Here is a 23,062-nt window from a genome sequence, read left to right on the forward strand (position 1 = left end):
CTTTTTGTTCTCAAAATGAAACAGCTCAGTTGTTAACAATGACAATGGATCTTCCAGAAAACAGACCTTCCTTCCCATTTCCCTAAAACTTCTGCGAAATTATGATTTTTTTCAGAGTTTGATAAATTCTCCCGTATTTGGAAGCCATGCAACCTACTTGTTGGTTTGCCTTTGGTGTTGTATGATCATGTTTTTCTCGTGGATAGTCTCCAGCAATGCAGTGGCCAGCGATTTGAGATCTGAAATGGATTGTGGTGTGGCTGGCAGGCTACATCCTTGATCCTCTGACAACAATTCTTGGACTATAACATTAAAAACACAAATGAGTTTTGGCTTCTCATGTGTAGAGATGTGACACAAACATTTATTTAGCATTAAAGAACTATTCTCATCACTTAAATGAATAAAGATTTTCCTTCAATTAACAAACAAAAACAAAGTCCAGAAAGGTAAGACCCAACTGGCATTTTGAGCTTTTTGAGCTGATTATTATTCCAGAGCAATTGCGAGGACAAGTATAGGCAGGCACATTTTCTGCTAACTTAATTCTGCTTTTAGAAAAGTAATTTTCGTTCCGCAGGAACAAACTCATTCTTCTATGCCACTGAGGCACACAGATGGTAAAAGTGGGGTGTTTCTCTCTTCTACATTAAAACACAAACCCATAAGGCAACTTTTATATTATTTTTTAGAATTATTACAAGCTTCAGGTTATTTCAGATTGATGTGAAAATACAGTCACCCATGAATTCTTCCTCTACAACTTAGAGTATGTTAACTTCTCAACCACATCAGTAAGTTCACTAGTATCACTAACTTCTGTAAGTAGAATCTGGCCTCTTCTCTTTATATATATGTATGCAAGTAAACAGAGAAGAGGACACAAGGAATCAAAACCAGAAAACTGAGTTTCAGTCCAGCATGACAAACACTACCGATCTCATGTGCATTTGTATATGTGAATGTACCTACACATGAAGAAAGAGAAAACAGCAGGGTGTAAGAGACTGCGTGGCACACGGAAGAATTTTCTCTAATATTCTGATTTTTGCTTCTTTTCTAATCTTGAATTTTCATTTGAAGAGGAGAAAAAAAAAAGAGATTACTCTGTTTCCCTTCTCATGAAGAACAGGAACAAAAAATCCAACTTAGCACCTTTTTCCTGCCCCAGTCTATTTTTACTGGAATATGCATTGGGACTATCATTGGTAGTAGAGCTAAGAGATCAATAAATAAGTGATTTGTCAGGGTCAAAGTTACAGAGGGGCTTAGAGATAAGAAAAAACAGACTTGAAGCAATTGACTAGGGTGAGAATGAATGGCAAAAGAGTAACAAAAGGAGAAGCGGTTATTAATAGGGAAATTTTATATCATCAAGTCCACTGAGAAAAGGACAGAAAATCAGCACGTGGTAGTAAATGTGAAAGAGAAGAAAGATTTTGGTTTGGTTGGTGAGGAAAAGTAATAGAAATCAAGGGTAAGATAGGAGGAACTTAGTAAGATATGCGACACCATGCTGCATCTATGTAATACCTTGCTTTGCAGAAAGGACTCCAGTCAGAGCACTGCTACTGGATCTACTCTGAGTCTTTGAATTTTTTCGTCTTTCTAGCGCATTCTAAGGAAACAATAAATATTATATTTTTAGAAAAACAATAGTCCCAAATCCTTTCATTAGGATCTGATACTTTGATTTTGGTCTCAGAACTTCCCCACGGGGCCTGAAGCTACATCCATAGTATTCTTTAGGGATGTGATCATTCTAGAATATTAGATTCTCTAGCCAAAACAGTCTTTGAAATGTTAAAAGACTCATTCTGTCTCTTTACAATGACTTTATTGTACTCCCTCCCACTCCTCCTCCACCCCTCATGCATTTTTAAGGTTTGCCTATTTCTGAATAAACTGATGAGTGCCAGTGAGGATGTCGCAATATCCTGTGGAGAATGTCATCTGGGAATGAAATCAAACTTCCCCCAACATTTCTTTGGATAGGCTTCAGAAGGAAAACCCAAACAAACTCCCTCTACCAAATATAGCTTCTGGAAGCTGTTTCTGTAGCAAATACTGACTTTTAAGAGTCTGCAGCAGAATCACGATCCTGCTACAAAAGCCCAGTTGTTCAAAAACCTTTACAGTTCTGTGAAACCCAAGAGACCACTGCGATTCGCAATTCTCATATAAACTGCTAACTCACACTCTGAGAGACTCAAGTCATAAGAGTAAATAGACATTGAAATGAAGTTGGCAATACTTTAAAGATCTTTGCTCATGCATGAAAAGCAATTAGTGCTGTGACTGCTTCACAGTGATCTAACTAGTTAAGAAGTCCTACTGACTAAGACAACCTTTCCCATGCCCTGACAAGCAGCCATACCCTCCAACACCCCAAAATCACAAGGAGACAAAAACAGGCTGCTTTTCTTCAGAAAAGAGCAAGAATATTTTGCCCTCAGGGCTCATTCCTGAAGATTTGATGCAAAACAGCATATATCCTATCCCAGAAAAGGAGGAATAATAAAGACTTAGCAATCATTAGATACATCAAGAAATAGTTCTTTCAGGGAGCAGGGAGAGAGAACTACTTGTGACAGAAACACAGCTATACTTATTCATCACATGCTGCATGACCCCTCTACCTTTCACTTACCAGCAGACTGGGACGCTCCCCAGCAGGAGCCAAAGAATTTAGGAAAGGTGTTTCATTCACTTTTCAAGACATTCCTAAAGGTATCACTTGGTACTACATTGGCTGAGAAGCCTACAAGGAAGATTATTTGGCATATAATATGTATAGGTACTAATATTATCAAAATGTTAATGATGTAATTTTCTCCAAAGACACTATTTTGTTCTTTAAATGCATATAAACATGAGACTGAATAGTAACCTCTGTGAATAATGGAGCACAGTTCAGATGGTACAATTAGAGAACTCTACCTTGTATTTAGTAATATTAGACTTAAGGAGGTTGATTTCCTCTTGAAGTTGCTTTAATCTCTCCTGAAGATACCTGAAAACAAAAATAATTTACACCATTTAACAGTGAAGTGTTATTGTGGCTCTTTACTATTTGGCATCTCCTGTTTTTGAACCTCAGACAGAATTCCTTCTATGGTTTTCTGAGGTATAAAGTAACAAAATCTTATTATTCTTAACCTTGTAAAAGTTTAAGTAGGCAAACAAATAGCACCAGAAAAGTAGGCTGTCCTTGTGTTAGATTTGTTAAACGTGCTGCAAAACCAATTTATTTTCATCCTCTGGTTCTTGCAGAGGGGAGCTAGAAGGATCTACTTATGTCTACAGTATTCCTGACTATTTAGTCAGGATGCATTTACTTGTGTCCTCTGTACTTGAAGGTTTGTGAGATGGACACTTGAAGATTTGTATACCTGTCAACACAAGACTTGGCTAAGCAGAGCTTTTCAGCTGCAACATAAATCACTTACACAGTGTGTCTCATTAGCAATCACAAAGTAGGAAATTTAACAGTATGGTTGAAAAGTGGTAAGTAAGTAACTAAAACAAAAGAGTTTCTCCTTATGGAGTTTATCCACTTGGACTAAGCAACTATTTCCATACAGAAAAGCATCTTTTTTTCATGCATAAAGGGTGTATATAACACCCCTTTTCATGTATAGCAGCTGTATCAGGGTTTGTGCCAATTTAACTGTTTAGGAGAAAAAAAAGTCACAGCAATATCTTGGGTGGGATTGGGGAGTGAATTAAATTGATACAGAACTCTGCAAGCCATGCAAAATAGGAAGCAAATCTGGAGTTGCTGGGAGGAAGTAATACCTCTGGCATTACACTTTCCTACTTCAAGTCTAAGTCTTTGTAAATGAACAGTGTCTTACAAGCTCTATTAAACTTTAAGGCAATTGTTGACATTAGGGGAGGACCTGTTGTGGCCAGTGACTCTTCTTTGCTGTCCCAGCAAAGACCATAAAAACGTTCTTTTCCAAGGAAATGACAAAAATATTAAGGTGCATCTACATGGGGGATTTCATCAGCACAGTGCTGGCAAATCACCCCATGTTGACAAGCTCCCCTTGTGGTGGTGAAGTTTATCCAAAACTGTTAACTCAGGGTACTCAAAGTCCCTGCTTCCAGTTCAAGATTAGCCGCTTATAGCTCACTATGAGTTTCAGAAGACAGTAATTTTTAATGTTCTTGCTTTTGATGTCATACAGTGATGAGAATGAAGAGGTCTGTACTTTTCTTGCTTCTCCTTATTTATCTATATTTGGGAATACCACTGACACCTCTGTAGCCAAATAAAGCCCTAATAATTTCCTGCAGCATAACTTTCTCAGTATTATTTGATGATTAGCTATAGTAGAACAAAACACATCAAAGGAATTAAAAAAATCTCTTAACTTATACTCCTGGATGTATTTTCTTTAAAGTTTTTTTGTGCTCAGTTTCCTGAAGCTCCAGTTGAAGCAATACACTACTTATTCTAGGGGAACAGTAAGGTCTGCCATGTACTCACCTGTTCTCCATACACAAAGCATCTATGTCAATGATACGGTTTTCATGCCCTCCTAAGACATGATTAAGTTCTCGGTTCAGCCTGTCAGCCTTATCTTGGTAAAAAGAACGTTCTTCTTTCACATCCTCCAACTCATCCAGTGCAGATTGAAGATCATGTCTCAGAGTCTCGATCTGAGAAGGAAGGAGAACCATATTACTGTTTTGAAGTTTAAACTAAAGACTACATAGTGCTTAACCTGAAAACAGCAGCAAGTACTTCACAACAGGATTGATTTTTGGAGGGTCAAAACTGGTTCCAAAGCTCACAATCTCCATTCTGCAAAAGCTCACTAGCAATTCATAAAAGACAAGCAAGATTAAATTATCCTTAAAGCTCTGGAGAAGAAATCAGAAGAAATCAGAATATGTTGTATCCAAAATATATTCATTAAGTACACTTACAACGTAATTATTGTCCTAAGTGGTACTGCTGATAATACAGTAAGAAAAGCTCTGATCATGGCTTTATTACAGTACTTCTGTAACTACTGACTTGAATATTCACTTACCTGTATTACCATCCTCCCGCTGCCCCATATTCACCTCTTAGATTTTATTGACAAGGAAGAAAAGAAAAATCCCAATGGTTGCCATTTTGTTTTGATCCCACTTGCAACAATATTCTTTTAAAATTATATTTCCTCAATTTTGCTGTTATTTCATTAATCTGAAATTAAATAACATTTCTAGAAAATGACTAAAATATAACAGCAAAAAGAAGCTTAATTCATATATTCTCCTACAAACACACTAAGCTGTTTTTAGCATATAACTTCTAGGATCCAGAAATGAACTCAATTGAATTAGAAATTGGCAAATTTGGAGGCTAAAGAGAAAAAGAAAGTCTGTAAGGAAGAGGTTGTACTAATCATGGGTTTTTCAGCAACAAAGTTCCATAGAATAAGAAAAGGAACTGAGAAAAGAACACAGTAAGCCAAGATAGAATCGATAGGGTGAACTTCACTATTAAGTAAACAGGTAAAAAAGTTCAGTACAAAAGATATGCAAGGACAAAGTGCCTCTATCTTTCAAGGAGAGAAAACTGAATGTGAAAGAAGTCTACAATAAGATGAGAAGTCTTCATCGCTGTGTCAGACAACACTGATAAACCCAAGAAGGTAACAAAAGAAAGCGAAAAGAGGCCAAGAGATGAAGGAGAGAAGAGAACTCAGGAACGGAGATATCAGAGAAAGAATCTTATCAGAAGAACAGCAAATACAGCAAACAGGCCTGTTGTACTTTGAAGAACCAGAAATAAGCACCTCGTCCTGACTCACCAAATGGCTTATTCAGGATGGAACTGACACTGGTAGGAATGAGTGTGGAAATAACAGAAAATACAAACCCTCCAAACCCTCCAGAAAGCTATATATCAATATCAAGGAAAGAGTCTGACAGATTGGGTAGTACACGGTACATAACATTAATACAGCCCTGAGGGAGGGAAAAGAGGTCTGATGCAAGAAACTTTTAAATGAGGGGAAAGAATGGTGAAGAGGCAGGAGGAAGAGGAGGGAAAATTCACACTTCTACAGGAAATTTGATCCAGGGAATGTATTTAAGAGATTATACTGTGTTGAATACCACACTTGTAACAGCTTTCACTACGAAATCTCTTCCGTTGATAATACTGATTTGTCACCAGGTGTTGCTATGCATTATAAAAGGGGGAGAATGAATAATCTAGAGGAGGAAGAATTTCTGAGGTGAGGTAACTCACTATAATCATGTATGCATGTTCAAGTTAGTGCACAGTAAGAACCACTTCAGTAAAAATCCCAGCACCCTCACCAATATTTGTGTCGATAATCAGCTACTAGTCATCCAAATACAACAGAAGCAATTGTTCACTTGCTACCACATCTGCTCTGTAAACAACCACAGTATACACCCATGCAGTTATTACTTGTTCTCGAGCTTTCTCCAGCTGTTGAACAAGGTCTTCACGCTCATGTGCTGCAAAGTGGCGAGCCCCAACTTCTTCATCTCCAAGTCTTTGCTTTGCTATTGTCATTCGAAGGAGCTGCAATTACAAAGACAGACTCCATAAGCAAGAAAACTCAGGCTATAGCATTAGTGCACATCTGCATTAGAAAGAGTAAAGCTGTCACAGATGTCATCTCTTCCAAGCCAGAAAGCTTATATTATTTAAACCAGAGGAAATTTTCTGAGCTGAGGGCTCAGTGCTGTTGTCAGTGAAAAATTCCAGTCAAACCCCCAGAGCATCAGCAGGATCTGCATTAGACTCTGCAATACTCATCACCAGAGTATACAAATGATGAAAGCTCAAGGAAACACAGAAGTGTGGTCAATGTTTTTAAAAGTGACAGGAATTAATTCTGGTCAGACTGAAGACTTCTCAGGCAGCCATTTTCATACACAGGCCTTAAAATTGCTTACAGCGGAAAACAGGCACTTATCTTTTCCTAGATAGGTTACCAAAAAAAAAAAAAAAAAGTCACAAAATGGCTTGCTCTGCTTCACCTTTGCTACACTACTTAACAAAATCCCACTGCAATACCTCAGTGCACAAGTAGCATAAACAGCTGTTGATATATTTGTCTGTGCATTATTTTTTGATTACTCACAAAAGTTAATTCACATTAAAAACCAAAAAAATGCATCAGCAACATAGGACTTGGCCAAAATCTACAAACAATTAATGAACTCATCAACTCCGTGCCTGTTGAAAACAGTCTGACTTAATTTCAGTCAGTCATACACAGTATCTGAGTTGAATAGCAACTACCATAAGGATTATCTTTCAAGAATTATGAAGAAATAAAATAACAGCATGCAGCATTTACAGTTGTTCATACTTTGTACAACCAGGCAAAAGTGTTGCCTCCCTATGGCCTAATTTGTAGGAGCTCCAAGGGGCTAGAGAAACCTGCTGTGATAACCCTCCTGACTTTCCCCACATTTTCAACTGCACCAAGAAATTAATGTGCATTATTACATTGCGGAGTTAGAAAAAAATCAATCTTCTGAAAGAGAAAGATTGTACATTAAAATCTATCTTTGGTATTTATGGGGTGCCAGTCACCATGGCTGCAATGTGCCAATTAAAATCCTGCTGATACAAGACAGACTACTAGAATGATCCTTCCCATTTATTTCAGCTCAGGTCCAGTGCAACTCAGTGAAGCAAGTACAACTTGTTCTGATAAGCAGTTCACTTGCTAAGGGAAAGCAGGGGCCCCAAAAGTAACTATGTTTGGCAAACTACATAACCCTCTGCCCATAGGGAAAGTACAAACTACTGCACAGTCAGTATAGCTGAATGGGTCATAGAAGATATAATTCCTAAACACTTCATCAAAACAAAGAACAAACTAGTAAGCCAAAACAGCAACTAGCAAATTCTGAAATGATTTCATAGCTATGGGGTTTTTTTTTATATAAATGCTAAAAAGCTGATGAGGAAAAGGCATGATAACATGATTAATTCGTATTTCCAGAATCTCTCTCAGTGTTCAGTGAGAAGAGCAACAAGAAACAAAGGTAATAATAAAGACACAGGCTTGGTCAGAAAACACGGAACAGGAGGGGAAAAAAAAATCAGTCTTTACGGAGGCCGCCGGTGCCTGCAGCAGGGCAGAACTTCTCTGTAACACAGCATCAGGCTGGGAACTGCATCAGCACAGTGACTCACCCCATGACCAACCCTCCTCCAGCCCGGAGGGGCTGAGGCGTAAGATGCAATTATATCTGCAAGCAATTATTACTCGCAAGGTCAAACAGTCTGCCAATAAAAGGCAGGCTCTTTATTTACTAATAAGTTTGAAGGGAAACAATGAATGAAGTCTTAGGGAAAGAATGCTTCAGAAATCCAAATTTAGCCAGTAAAAGAAACATTACAAACACACATAAAATAAAGTAAACTGCCAATCCACAAAACAGCAGAGTGCTTCTTCCAGACAGTTGGCCAATCAGCGAGTTGACAGGGCAGAACAGGCCAAGTCCTTTAATTCTGCACTGCGAGCGTCTCAGGAGGCAGCACCACCTGCTATAAAATTCTTCCCTTAAAACGCTGCGACCCAAAGAGACACTAAGTGTTCCACCACAGGGGTAAGGGCTTATTTCATATTTTAGTGCTTTATGATAACTTTTATGTACCTGCCCTCTGGCTGCCATATTTTTATTCCTGCTATTCCGGATTCACCGAGGGAAGAGCCACTTGACGGCACGCAGCAGCAGCGGTTAATGCCACCCTGCGCATTCGCAGCGGCACAGATCTGCAGTATCTGTGCTTTACCACAGACAGCTCCCGTTTGTCAAGAACCAGTGTATTGTTAGTAAAAGCAATCAGTGCAGCTAACCACTAGTTTACAGTATTTAAATATTGTAGCCTTTCTTTTTCAGAACGCCCCAGACCGGCTTCGCGGGGATAGCTGTTGCGCAGGCTGGGAGACCGGAGACAATGCCCACACCAAAGAGTTTCAAGTGCTTGATTACCAACACACATGCAGAAGGAAATGGGAAACAAGCACAGGCAGTATGCTGCTCACAGAAGATAGTAACTATCATGTTTAGCCACAGTCACTGACAACAATTACCTCCACCATATTGCTTACAAAATCTTAAAACATGGACCAAAACTATGTCACTTTGTTACATAAAGTCCCAGTTCTGCCAAAACACCATGTGCCACGTTTAACTTTTTGCACTGTTGCTGCATAAATGATTGTCTGCCTTATCATAACGAACCGTCAGTAACACCACAGCTATTGTTTTCCACGCATCAAGCATCTTCCTCTCACTTAGCACTGCCCTCGACAGCTCACAAAATCATCTGTGTGGGTAGGAATTGAAGTGGAGGTAACTGAGTCATCTACTCTTCTAGAAGCCTCTAGCTTCTCTCATGCTTTCCATTTTCTCCCCTTTAAGAGAAAGGATGAGATTTCGTAACTACCCTTCTCAGTTTCAGTGATTGTTCTCCAACCATTACTGGCTTAATGTTAGGAAGGAAAAGGATTTCCAAATAAATATCTCATAAACACTGAATAGTTTTCATGTACCAGAGTTGGTAAGAAATTCTGATCAATCATAAAAATAAACAGTCTTAAGACACTGTTGCTGGAATGCTGCAGTGCAACTGTTGCAGCACTTCTGAAGCTGCAGCAACAAATCCTTCTGGAGACTGCCTGAAGATGTTTTATTATTTGTCGTGTCGTGTGCCACGAGGATCCCAGCTGAATTAAAGGGGAAAATACTCCAGTTAAACCCTACACAAGTAGTTTGCTATTGCCTAACTAATTACATATCTAACATGATTTCAACAGCAAGTAACTGGTCATCACTTTAATGTCTTCTTGCTAATACAAGTGATTGGATCCTCATAGCAGCAAACATTAAAGCAAGTAAAAACAAGTCAAACCATCAAAACATTTATCAATAGAGCTAATGTATGATATTTAAAAAGAGTTTTTCTTTTTTAGTCCTACAAAGCCCTTGCCATTCAGTGACAAAGCCTGCATGAGTCACCCCTGCTCAGACACAGGCAGAATTGTTCATCCATAAGCAGCTTCACTTGCTGCAAAAGCAGCTGTTTGTTCATCTCTTGCCAGAAGTAAGGTTGACGTAGACCAGCTGGGCAGGATGCCCTCCCTCACTTCAGAAAAAAACAGAGAGAAAAATGCAGGGAAAAAATGTAAAAACAAGCAAATTATTATAGTTCTTTGTTTTTGTATATACCATGCATTATCTGGACTTCGGTGCCTAAAGTAACCCAGCTGCCAGTACAGGAGAACTGATGAGCAGAACAGAATGGCTTCAGGAACAAGCCCAGAATTTTATCAACAAAGCTAGAAGGGATCAAAATCTGACACAAGAGGAAAGCGTTAAATCCCTCAGAGAGATGGCAATGCTTTTTCAGGCACTTCAAAAAACAGCAACCTGACTCTAAAACAAGCTCTATTTCTCATGTACTAGAGAAGTGAAGAATGTGTTCCAAAAATGAAAATCCTAGTCTAAATCAATCCCTGTCTGATGCAATTCCTTCCCCCACTTTTTTTTTTAAACGACGCACTATTTTACACCTTTTGGAGGGGTGTACGGTGGGTGGAATGACTCTTCCTGTATTCTTCCATTCCTTAGGAGGGTCATTCATTTCAATTCATACTCAGAATATAGATTTTACAAACATGGTCAGCTAATATCAAGTTAATCCGCCAAGACAAACCCAGGCAAAACCAGCTCAGAACATAAAGATGTTACTAAGATCATATTATCACATGGAATTATAATAGGTGCATAACCTTGATATTCAAATTCACTGATATCTCCTGAAACGGGACTGCAATACAAAAATAGTGTCCCATCCTTCAAATCTACAATACAAAACATGCGATGGAGATCTTGAACCGTGAAACAAAGTCCCAGGTGAGAGTAAAAAGCTTATTTATAAGCCCCTTCTCAGTGGCTTAGAGACATCCACATTTAAATCTGCAACTCACCTGCCTGCAGGTACACAGACAGACAGAATGTAACACTTGCAGTACTGGGACTCTGTGGCCTCTTGTCTCAAGAGGCTTGCAGGGATGTAGCATTTGGATCTGCGCACAACGGATTACACAGTTGTAATCTCTACAGTTACAATCAGACTTCAAATTAAATGTACACTAAGCCCTCTAAGGCTATGTGTCAGTATGATGTAATATCCATGAAGTAACTCACTATAATTTGCATAAGGCTGTATAACTGTACTACCTTTGCGTTTGTTCGGACTAACAAACCCCTGTAGGCTGTCCAGAACTGGCCTGGGAAAGGCTGTATGGCATAGCACAGCACCAAGTGGCTGAAAAAGTACTATCTGCCCAAGGTACTTACTCTCTCATGGTTTCTTTTGGTACTGTAGAACTGTCCTCAAAACTGCAGTGTATCTCAGACAATAACACGCAAATAAAAAGAAACACCAAAGGAGCTGCTCTTTGAAGACCTGAGCAAGTTATGCTGAATATCACGGATACTAAAAGTTCAGGTCTTATCTGACTGTCTCCCCAATTCTCCCCTCCCCAAAAAACACTTGTGACAAACAGTGAATAAGTGTATTGTCACAACATATGTATGCAAAAAAAAAAAAAAAAAAATCCTCAAAAAACACCAGAATAAACAACCCCCCTACCTAAATACCAAGATACTGCCACCTAACTACCTAAAAGCCAAGATACTTTTATTCACATTTTTAAAACCTATAACTTTTAAAACTTCAGCTGAGGGAAAGAAAGTTGTTGTTCATTGTTTGTTTTTCTTTCACTTCTTTGCTATCCACCCCAACTGGTCTCAAAGCCTGCCTCTCGTTAGTTTGATCTCTGAATGTACTTCTGCACACATCTCCAGCTGTGAACGTTACACAGATTTGGCTTGAGTTTAAATATTTCAATTAACAGAGACAACAGGAGTTAGATTAATACCAAATGGCAGATTTTGAGCAATGTTCCATATAACCTGCTAAATTTAGCAATAAAATAAATTGGTTATGTAAAGGTAACAGAATGAGGGCTTAACATAAAGCTAAATATATATATTTGTGACTACCTGCCTCATATTTTTGAGAGGAAATATTATGCCTCCCCTGATTTTACCATCTACTAAAATTCTGCAATTTCGTTACAGTGAAAAATGTCACATGATCAAGATGAAATGCTTCCATACTCACTTACAAGAGGAAATACCACTGATTATATATATATATATATATATATATATATATATATATTAAAAAAAAAAAAAGAAAGCCTGAGACCATTAAAGCAAAGCTGGGTGCAAAATAAATAGCTAAGGACAACAGGGAAAAGCAATATACACAAATACGTAATAAGCTACACTTACTGGTAACATGTACAGGCTTCTTTTGTTCTACTGTTTTGAGCATTTATTTTAATGCAAATATTCTAGAAGTTCTGTAATTAATTGTTTTCATTTCCTTGTTTTCCTGAGAAGTAAATGCAAAACTCCAGCTCAGTTTACATATTCCATGACATTTACTAAGAAAAAAAGAGTTTATAATACCTTATTGTCCCCTTGTACTTCTCCCAATCTCTGCTGAAGTTCTCTAATCTCTTCGCCAAGATGTTTGTTTCGATCTTGAGCATCACTCAGTAGCTGAGCAAGATTTGCCTAGAAAAGTAGCAGACATCAGACAAAAGTTTGTGTTTATGGAGTGCATGTGCTGATTGAACAGAAAACTTGGATTTACTTATTAATTGCCAACAATCTCCAGTTTTATTGGTTTTGGTCCAGACTACATGCTTCATCAGAAATATAACAAAGGCCATCAGGATTTCTGTATCTAAATTAATGGGAAATACGCACAGCATGTATGCATGCAAAGCCCCAGAACAGCACACAAAACTCAAACAAAACAAGGTGAGAATATTCACATTAGTTCTGATATATTGGGGGTGGGGGTGAACAAAACACAAAATATTTTGACAATATTTAGACAAAGTTCTAAACTCACCTAGGATTAGACAAAAGGCTTAGCTGAGGAATAATTACGACAGTGTTCAGAGTAGATTCCTATCTAGTAAGGAGGGTGCCAGCCCAAATTCCTGCCCCTATATGTAGCTGTACCATGGATGTCTAGTGGCACAGAATTTCAAGTATGACTTGACTTGTGTTGCTAGCACAGATTTCTAGAAAAAGTCAGTACTATAGAAGGACCATCTGTTCCATTGAAACCTAAAGATGAATTCACTTAGGAGAAAAAAAAAACAAACAAAAAAGCCCTTAAAATCATCCAGGTCAAAAGTTATCATTTACATTACCCTATTAAGTCAACAGCGTGAGCAGTCTGGTCTCTAATTTTAATAAAAATTCAGCAACTTGATCACTAACCAAAGAATAATGCAATCTCTTCTTTCCTTATTCATGATACCTGAAAAATGACCAAATACTATGGAAAAACATATTATATTTTTCCCCCTAAATACATCTTACAAATACACAGACAACTGACTCAGTGCAGGAAAAGCCTACCAATGAAATCTCCTCTAAGAGCATAATAATCATAGTGCCCAGTTTGCAACCTGTCAAGATGTTGCCTATGGTCAGCTAGGTATGTCATTCATTGCCATAAATCTGAAGGGTATAAACAGAAATGGGGAAAGACTTTTCAGCTCTTCCAAGCATGACTTGGTAAAGCCCCTTGAATCAGTATTTCTAAGCTACCCTTACACATAGTCTGTGGGTTTGAGGTCAACGCATAAGCTGACAGTTCCTATTTCCCTCCTGATATTTCAGGTTCAGTTTTAGTGTCCCTACTTGCTGTACTCCTCTTTCAACTTCCCCATTTTTCTATTTCAATACCTTTCTTTCCTGCTCCTTCACCCATTCATTCTCACTACCACTTGACAGTCTCATAGGACATTTTTGCGAGTTTTCTTTTGAAAATCATATACTATCAAACCAATATGATATCTAATACCCATTCCTGTGATCTCTCTGCTTGTTTACCAAATGCTATTTCCATACTTCATGTTTTCCATTCCAAGAAAACTATCAACATGAATATAGCACTTGAAGGATTAGACTATTACACTGTAATCACTCGGAACTTTTGTACATTACTACACAAAGAAAGCTGCTCCAGACTGCTACTAGCCAACTTTGTAATAGCAATTGGCCTAAAAGAGTGATAGCTGCACAGGGAAAATAACTAAATAAGCTGATACATTCTTCTAGATGAAAAACAAGTCTGATTCACTGCTACAATTTTTGTATTTCTACGGCACTGATATGAAAGCTTTCAGAAAAAAAAAATTTATAAGTTTCCCACAGTTTTGGAAGAAATTAAGTATTTTTTTTAATTACTGGTAAATTCAAAGACTGCTAATAAATAATTTGAGGAAAGAGAGTAATATCAGAGCGACTTAAACATCCAGTTGTAGGACCAAAATTAATCTGCCTCTAATTAATCTGCCTCTAATTTTCAAAAAAGCAACCATTCAGCAATGCAAAAGGTTTTTCAAGTATGCTTTGGTAGGATAATTTTTTTCTATTAGTTAAACAAATAAATAATAGTCATCCATATATTGAATGAACCAAGCAGCTCTAGAACACATTCAATCAATGGTTCTGAGTGGTACTTCTTATCAGCTGTTTAAAAGAAAGAGCAAAGAACCCCTGTTTGCAGGAAATTGTATTTAAACTGAAGCATCTACGGCAAATTTGCAAATGCAATTTTTTTGAAGACAGCTGACTGACTTTCAATAAAGGCCATCCAACCACCAGCCTGAGCTAGTGAAAAGGAACTGTATTTGCACAATCCTCTCTGAAACACTTCTGTTTGTAAAGTCCCTTTTTATGATGAATTTGAACAAGTCCTAACACTGCAATAGCATATGAAATTTCAACACCTGGGAAGAACTCAATCTCACTAATCAGTGTTTACAGCTACAACATCAGTATTCAGGTGGTCTCAAGTCAAAGTCCAGCTCCCACTGACTGCAGGAGAGGCATTACCCTACCTGTACTAAATCTTCCTTCTCAGATTTATTTCCTTTAAAACCATTTCTCTGGGATTGCAATTCTCTGCTGAGTTTTATTTGTCAGTCATATAAATGACTTAATGTGACAAAAACCTTTATATTCGAGATGGAGATTTTGAAAGAAGCTTTAAATGAAGAATTTCAGACATCAAAATAAAATAGCCTCCTTTAAGCATGCTAAGAGCATTACAGTGAGCTAAGTATAGACTTGTTCCTTAATGCAAAGCTTCTACCACACTTCTGTTAAGCTAGAACAACTGAGCTATGTCACAGAAGTATTCCCCAGCAATTATTCATTTCCCTGGCATAGAGCTTCCATACAACATAAAATTTAGACTGTTCCCTGTTTTAGAAGTTTTGGCAAGACCCCACTAAAGCTCTCAGTTAAGTGTGGATAGAAGAAGAAATTTTTGATTTTCAGGTGCTCTAAAGAGTTTAAAGAGAGCCAAGGAGAAAGTTTAACTGACACCTGGGCTTGGCATCATTTCTTGGCATATATATCACCATATGGCCAAAAGATGATAAAACTAACAATGGAGGACGGGCTGCATGAACCTGTAAGCATATATTTTTGAAGAAAGGGGGAGAAATCTATGCAAGGAGAAGGGTGATTCATTTTTCCACGTGACTACTATTTTTTAATATTTATAGAACAAACGCAGAATTCACTTGGAATTTGGAAATGCAAGATGAGTTACTTTAGCATACAATAAAGCTCATTTCATTTACTTGTGTAACACAGAACAACTTTGAAAGTTAGTCAAATCCAGTTTTTCTATATTCACTTTGTTTGACAGTTTCTTTTGACTCTAGGTGAAGCCTTAAAAATGACTCCTATGAATGCCAGCGACTTTACTACCCTCTCTCTCTCTTCTACTATTCAGAACTTTAACTCCAAAGTACTGCAGAAGAGAGATTTCTGAGCTGTGGGCGAGGGGAGGGAAAGGGGAAAGGCACAGTGCTCTACACCTTTTTAACAGTTCCATCTTCACTTGCTTCTACAACAGTGCAAATCAGTAGAAACTGCTAATTTCTCCTCCTCTCTCTCAACGCAACTATTTTAACACTAAATAATAGGTAGTGCTTCTTTCTAATATCTAATTAACTTCCCAACTTTCCAAAATCTTTGTGGAGTTCTGCCCCTCTCCAGCAACTTCATCCCCCTTTATTCCTCAGCCTCTTCAGCATGACAGGCAATTTGTTTTAGATGTTAGTCCCAGGAAGCATACATAAAAGATTTGAGACCCTCCATTATAATACAGGACATAACTTCCCCACATTCCTTTTTCCTCTGACCAAAAGCAAATGCAGCCATTGGCTAAGATCCCACTAGAAGTTGTGAAGAAAGGTGAAAAAGAAGTGAGACTGCCTTGTGAGAAGTTTTCTACCTTCATTAGGTAGGAAAAAAGATGCAAATCAGAGCAAACCAAAGAGTGAAAGATTCGATGGAATGGGAACACAGACCTAACTCTTTTCCACTTAAACTTTATTAAAAATCTCAATAACTTTTTGGGGGATAGAAGGTGGAAAAAAGCTTTACTTTTAGCTACAGATAAATATCTGAAACCAGTGATGAAAATACCTATCAATATTTATTTATTAATCTACGTCAGTGAATAACTGTCAAGCAGCAACAGATCCTTGTTCACTACTGATGCACTGAATTTCAACAGATGACCCAAGAAGAAAGAAGCTGTACTTCCAAACAGTCATCCCTGGAATTACGCACTGCACTTGAATTTGGCTCCTTTAACAATTTTGCAAATCTAGCCACACACACACATAGTGTTAATTTCCTTCACACTACTGTAAAAATGATGGATAGTAACAGTCTTAAATATACCTCTCAATTCTCTAACACATAAATCTTACCTGACACTTAAAAAAACCCCAACAACAGCAACAAAGTCTTTTTATCTTTAGATACTGCTTGAAAAGGTAATTTTTGTTGGGGGGAAGGGAAACTTCCAACATATCTTTAAAGTTAGAAATTATTTTGTAAACACAAACAAGCATTTCCACATTGTAGTTTACAGTCTGTTTCTTTCACCCACAGATTCAAAGAAAGAAGAACACTGAATTATAGGACAGACAGAAAAAAAGAGTTTGATGAAATGTTAAACATACTTGATGGGTGGGACTGATAGCAAATTTAATTGCAGTTTCTCCTCCAATGCTTTGATATGATTGCAATGGTTGAATTAATATAGGAAAAACCTGCTTTGCTTACCAATGACCATCATTCACTCCAAAGTACAGGAACTGATGACCTCTCTTAGCACTCCAGTTTCCTTATTATAAAAGTAAAAATTCTTGTATCTTTCTTTTTAAGTTAAAAAAACACGTACACAGTACTTCCAAAATTACAGGTCTTGAGCATACTAAACAAAGTACACTTAATGTGGGTCACATTCCTCCACAGAGGAACAAGAACAAAAATCAAAGTCTTGCTAGGCAGCAACTCGGCATTAAAAATCAAACAAAACAAAACAACCCTTCTCTTCCTCTGGATAGCTGCAGCTCTCAAAATCAGGCATAAACCCCAGTACAGACGCATACCAGTCATAATTTTTAGGGCTTCACAAAACAAGAAAGACATGCTTGCCTTCATATCCCTTCAATAACTTTCAAGATGATGCCCAGAAATCAGAATTTTTATAGAGTTGATTAATTATTTTATCATTAAAATTATTTTATAATTATTTCTATTTACTTTTCAATGATTATTTTATAATGGCTTTTTGGCTCTATTAAAAACATGTATAAAACTAATATTTCTTTTTCCCCTCCTTTTCAACCAATCTTCTATATGTTAGCTTAGAAAATTGTTACACAGAACCAAATAACCAGTTCACCTACCAGACCTACAGTGTTTGGTGAAGGCTACCGAATAAAAAAAGTATAACAGCTCATTACAGAATCACAGAATGGTTGAGGCTGGAAGGGACCTTCGGAGATCACCTAGTCCAACCCCCCTGCTCAAGCAGGGTCACCTCAAGCATATCAGACAGGATCATGTCCAGGCGTGTTTTGACTACCTCCTGAGAAGGAGACTCCACAACATTAACATTAACATGTATTCCTAGGAACAACAGAGGGTGAACTATCAGATACCATGGAAAGTTACTCGGCAGGAATGTTCTTCAATGTGAGGGTTCAATAAAGTAATTCAGCCCCTACATAATTCATATAGGGTGCTGCATCAAGTTTTCACTAGCAGTATGTGAACATGGTAAACCGAAATTATTAATTTTTCCTTACACAGACTACTATACTATACTAGAAGATAATTTCATTCACTTGTGTTATAAGAAATGTTTATAAGAAACATTTCAGCTGCTCTCAGATTTTAAAGACAACTTAAACTTTGCTATAATGCAGAAAAAAAAGAATCAAAATCCTTTAAGCATTTTGAATGTCGTGACTAATTCACGGGCACATATTCAGGCACACAGGTGTAGACAAGGCGCTCTCTATCCCATCAGGTTAAGACAGAAATCAGGGAAGGAGAGGACATTGTATAGGTCAGGTCTGAACAGCACCTCAAAATTTAAAAGGATTATTACATTTATTAGAATCAGCATTTATTCTCTCCCAAACTCATGTTTGCTGTAGAATCCACAAGATAAGCAGACAAAATGGCGTAATTTCAGAAAAGCATGATATGTAGCATTGCTAAGAAGTTCTAGCCTTTGTAGACTGTCACCTGCTCATTTCAATTGACTGTCAAATTCTACTGCATTTTCACCATGCAGAAACCAAAGTTTGTCCACTGAATGTGCTCAAACCTCAAGAGCGGGCACATTTTGAAATACCCAGGAATATGGTTCTCTCATGCGTTACAAGGATAACAATCTCACTGTTTTCCATTTGCTATCTCACATTATGGGAGTCAAACACCCACCTACAAACTAAAGCAAAGCGTGCAGGTCTCAATTTGGCACACGCTTAGCATTTTTCATCTTCAAACCTGAACAAAGGAAGAAATCACATTAATCTTCACAGCACCCTTGTGAGATAAATGCACAGTGATTGCTTACCCCGTAGCACACTTTATCTGAAGATGTTATCTCATAGGATTCTGAATGCAGGAGTTTTTGTGCCTTAGCATAAGATTAGCCAGAGTTCTTGAATTCATTAATTAGCAAGAAATAGTCACACTAGTCAGTTTTTCTGATGATACCAGCAACAGACAAGAGGTAATCCCTGAACACAGTCTGTTTTGAAAATGAATGGTGACAACTAAGTGCATTAATCTAAGAGTTGGAAGCAAAACTCAAAGGGATCAAAATGGATTCCCTTCAATTTGTCACAATATACTTTTGTCTGGAAACACCAGTCTTCCTGACGTTGTTTGCCCCAAAATGCCATGCCTATGGCTAACTTGTACATTAACAGAAGTCAAGCTGTCTGACCAAAGTCTCGGTCAGTGGGTAGCTTGCTGCTGCGATGTCAAACAGAGCTGACGCAGTCCAAATCCAGGCCTCAGTCCATCACCTTGGGACACCTATGGATACCTAAAACAGAGTTAAGGACCACCACTGTCAGGAAAGATGCACAAAAAGATGATCACAGTTCATCTGATTAAACTCTCTGTTCAGTGAACAGAGTAGCCTTCAAGTAGTGCTCTACAGTAGGACTGCTTATCATTATGTTTAGCCCTATTTAATTTTGACTCTTGACAAATTTAAAATACAAATATAGGCCCTCATCCAGTGAGCATATGCACTGTGACTTTATTCTTGAGACACAGCCCCACTGCAAATCCATTATCTCCAACTGAGTGGTCTCACGGAAATCAAATTAAGCAAAGCGTATTTAGGACTGTGGCCCAGCGCAGTCATTTTCCTAACCATGCGTTTTACTTCACCTTCATTTATTCAAAGGATCTCATTTGTATTAGAAGAAGTTCCATTTCATACAGAAGGTCAAAGGATTCACTGATCAGTTATTTCAATGGCAAAATTCCTCCTAAACTAGTTATGCTGAAAACATGAACAATGTAGAAGAAAATAATAGCCAGTATAACTCAAGTTAGAATCTCCCTCATACCCCCTTTTTCTTAAAGCTTCCCATCACGGCAACGCTGTCCAGCAGATTTCCAATGTTTGTTTGCTGACGTTACAAAACTTTTCTGTATCACAGCAAATGCATATGTCTACCACTGCAGAATGGGAGAATTTTGATTTATACAGGATGCACAACAGAAGTTCCGTACACAAAGCTACATTTTAGTATGTCTTTCAAAATGGAGAGTGTCTGTTGTTTACCTTCTCTTCTTAAAATGAAAATTTTGGCATCAAAATTGACTTGGCATTATCCTTATGCTCTCTAAAAATTGCATCCCTCCATTACTTACTCAAAAATTACTCCACATCTGGTACCAACCAACATTGTAAAACTACCTTCAATTGTAGCCACTAGTTGTGAATATCTGGTATAAAGGGGGCCAGAAAAGCACTTACAGGTAATATTCTGTGATAATGATACAAACGGTAAAACGTCCACTGCAAGGGAAGAGATTACAGTAGCACAGTTTTTCATTTCTCCTTTTTATTGGTTGGCTGCAGACTACATGCATGCAGCAATCTTTGGATTATGTGGAGATTATGTGGGCAGGGAGAACACTGCAGAGCACTGCACGTTAAGATACCTTTAAGTACAACTGATCTTACAAAAACACATTCCGAGTTACTCCTTGCTGAACAGAATTTGCCAGTTACATGACATTTCTGATACCAAACATGAAAATTCTGTTTTGTGAAACAGAGAGGAGGCATGGTGTGGAAGACAAGACATTTTAAGAAGTCACAAAGTGTAACTGATAAGGAAGGTGAAAAATGAAGAGATGAAGGACAAAGTAGCAGTTCCAACCCACCCATTACATTCAGAGTAGTAGATGGCAATTTCAATCATGATTTTTCAGTTCTGGTAAAGAAATGTAATGGGTAGCAAATTGTTCAGTATATCATGTTTTCATCTCATTTACAACCATGAAAACAGCATGCATGTTTGTATCACACAAAGTTTATTATAACATCAGGGTCTCTGCTTTCATAAAATGACTGTGGGATCACAAACTTCTCCCAACAGGCAGCTAGGTCTTTGGGCAAAGAGAGGACAGAAGTCCAAAAGAGCCCAAGAGAACTTCCCTCTTCCTTAGATAAGCAAATGCACTGTAAGAAACATATTTACAATAAAAATACAAAACTTTTCATAGCTTTATTTTATTTTCCTTTGATGCGTTTCTCAAAGCAATTCTAAACTGTTCTTTAGAAAGGCTGCCCTTACTACTCAAGAGTATACACCACCTACTCTATAGACACACTTCTCAAAATGAAAACCCAAGAAGTGCACTAACAGACTATTAATATACAACCTAAAGTATATATTATCCTCGGGAAAGACCTATAAATGACCCTGAGAACATATTTTTCTTTTTTCACTGTTACCTAGCACAAATATATAACTTCCTTACAAAAACCCTCCTATCTAGATTATTAAATGGCTTCCCAGGCACTTACCATGATAACATTTGCCAAAACTTAGTCTAAATTTAGAAGCTGCAATTATATTAAATTCTGATGCTATTTTAGAAACTAGGGTCAGAATTATTTGTTTCGAGACCTGGAGGTGGAAGGAGAACAATATCCATGAGATGGCAAATCTCCCTTCCTACTACTCTCAGTAATACTCAATATACTGCTTTTTTATTATTTTAATTGTATATTTGTCAGCTACAGTTCTAGTAATCACAATACACAAATCTGTATCTAGTCACAAATTTTTATTAGAACTCTGTTGAAATAATAGCATTTCAAATAAACGATGCTAAATAATGATCAAAAATGATTCTACAGTGAGACGTTGACTTCCTGGCAGCTATTTGTTTATGGGTCTGAAGGAGTAATTATATTGTCTCTGAAAGCTTTGTTAAAAAAATCAACCAAACAAAAACACCCTCCAAAAAAAGTAAGCCCTAAAATTTTATTAAAATAGCAATTATGCCAACTCCCAGAGAAGGATGGTAAGTAAAACTTCTTACCTACAAAGAGAATGCAATATCTTCATATTAAACAGCCTAAGCCTAAGACTTTCAAGACTAACAATTACGGTAACAATATTTGTTCTTCTGGATTATCCTCCTTTCCCTTCTCATACATTTTATTTTGGGTGTCATTTTTCACTAGAACTCAAGATAATATCAGGATGTGACAGCCAATCCTCTGCAACAGGGACACGCTATGTGGATCTCTGGCAAAAAAAAGCGAGCAGGAAAAAAGATTTTCAGGGGAATCATAAAATGCAATTACCGTTTTCTTACCGTTTATAACCCATAGAGTCCAAATGACCTAGGAGAATACCTAATGGAAAACAGTACTCACAACAATAAATTAACAATTATGGGATGCAGACAATGCATTCCCAAACTGCATTTGAAGTATAAGAAGTCCTGTCATGCACCCATTTTAGGATGCAATAGAAAAAGGATAAACAACAAGGAGAATAATCTCAAGTCTCCATCCTGACCAACTTCAATTCTAGGTGAACATAAAAGCAAGAGCCAAATATTCTGATTAATGATAGTTCTGATATTTCCAGAAAGCACCAGAAGCCACAATTTAAAGACTGATCTTTCAACAAAGAGAAATGTTTGTTTTTTTCCCAGACTTCTTAGTTGGTATTTTCGTATTTTGCAAAATGTGAAAATATTTGTATACTTTTGTTATAAATAAATAAATAATGTCAACTGAAAAATCCTACCTGTTTCCTCTTTTCAGGGGGAAGAGATGGGTCCCCATCCTGCAAACAAACATATTTTATTAACAATTTATTTCTGAAGCCAGCAACTATATTAACTTTATATTAACAAATTTTAGAACACATTACTACACTATTTTCAAAATTGTTTCTAAAATACTGCTACTTGATTCATACTTCTTGATATTAATTTTAACTCAAAAATTTTTCTGACTCAAGATTTGTTTACATTTCTAGAATAGCAGGCCATTACAATTTTATGTTGCATTGTT

General features: G+C 37.4%; 1 protein-coding gene across 4 annotated transcripts in view; it reads right to left on the reverse strand.

The window, feature by feature from the left end:
- The window catches only part of CCDC149 (coiled-coil domain containing 149), a 53,916-nt gene that overhangs the window by 20,825 nt on the left and 10,029 nt on the right, over positions 1-23,062 (reverse strand). For all 4 annotated transcript variants that reach the window (XM_062575406.1, XM_062575405.1, XM_062575404.1 and 1 more), the window contains exons 3-9: positions 22,794-22,832; positions 12,550-12,657; positions 6,443-6,559; positions 4,496-4,668; positions 2,941-3,013; positions 1,534-1,618; positions 158-302 (exon numbers count right to left, since the gene is read on the reverse strand). In XM_062575406.1, the coding sequence (XP_062431390.1) occupies positions 158-302; positions 1,534-1,618; positions 2,941-3,013; positions 4,496-4,668; positions 6,443-6,559; positions 12,550-12,657; positions 22,794-22,832 (740 nt within the window). The remainder of the gene's footprint in view (positions 1-157; positions 303-1,533; positions 1,619-2,940; positions 3,014-4,495; positions 4,669-6,442; positions 6,560-12,549; positions 12,658-22,793; positions 22,833-23,062) is intronic.

This window comes from Rhea pennata, chromosome 4 (assembly GCF_028389875.1).
Source record: "Rhea pennata isolate bPtePen1 chromosome 4, bPtePen1.pri, whole genome shotgun sequence".
Lineage (NCBI taxonomy): Eukaryota > Metazoa > Chordata > Aves > Rheiformes > Rheidae > Rhea > Rhea pennata.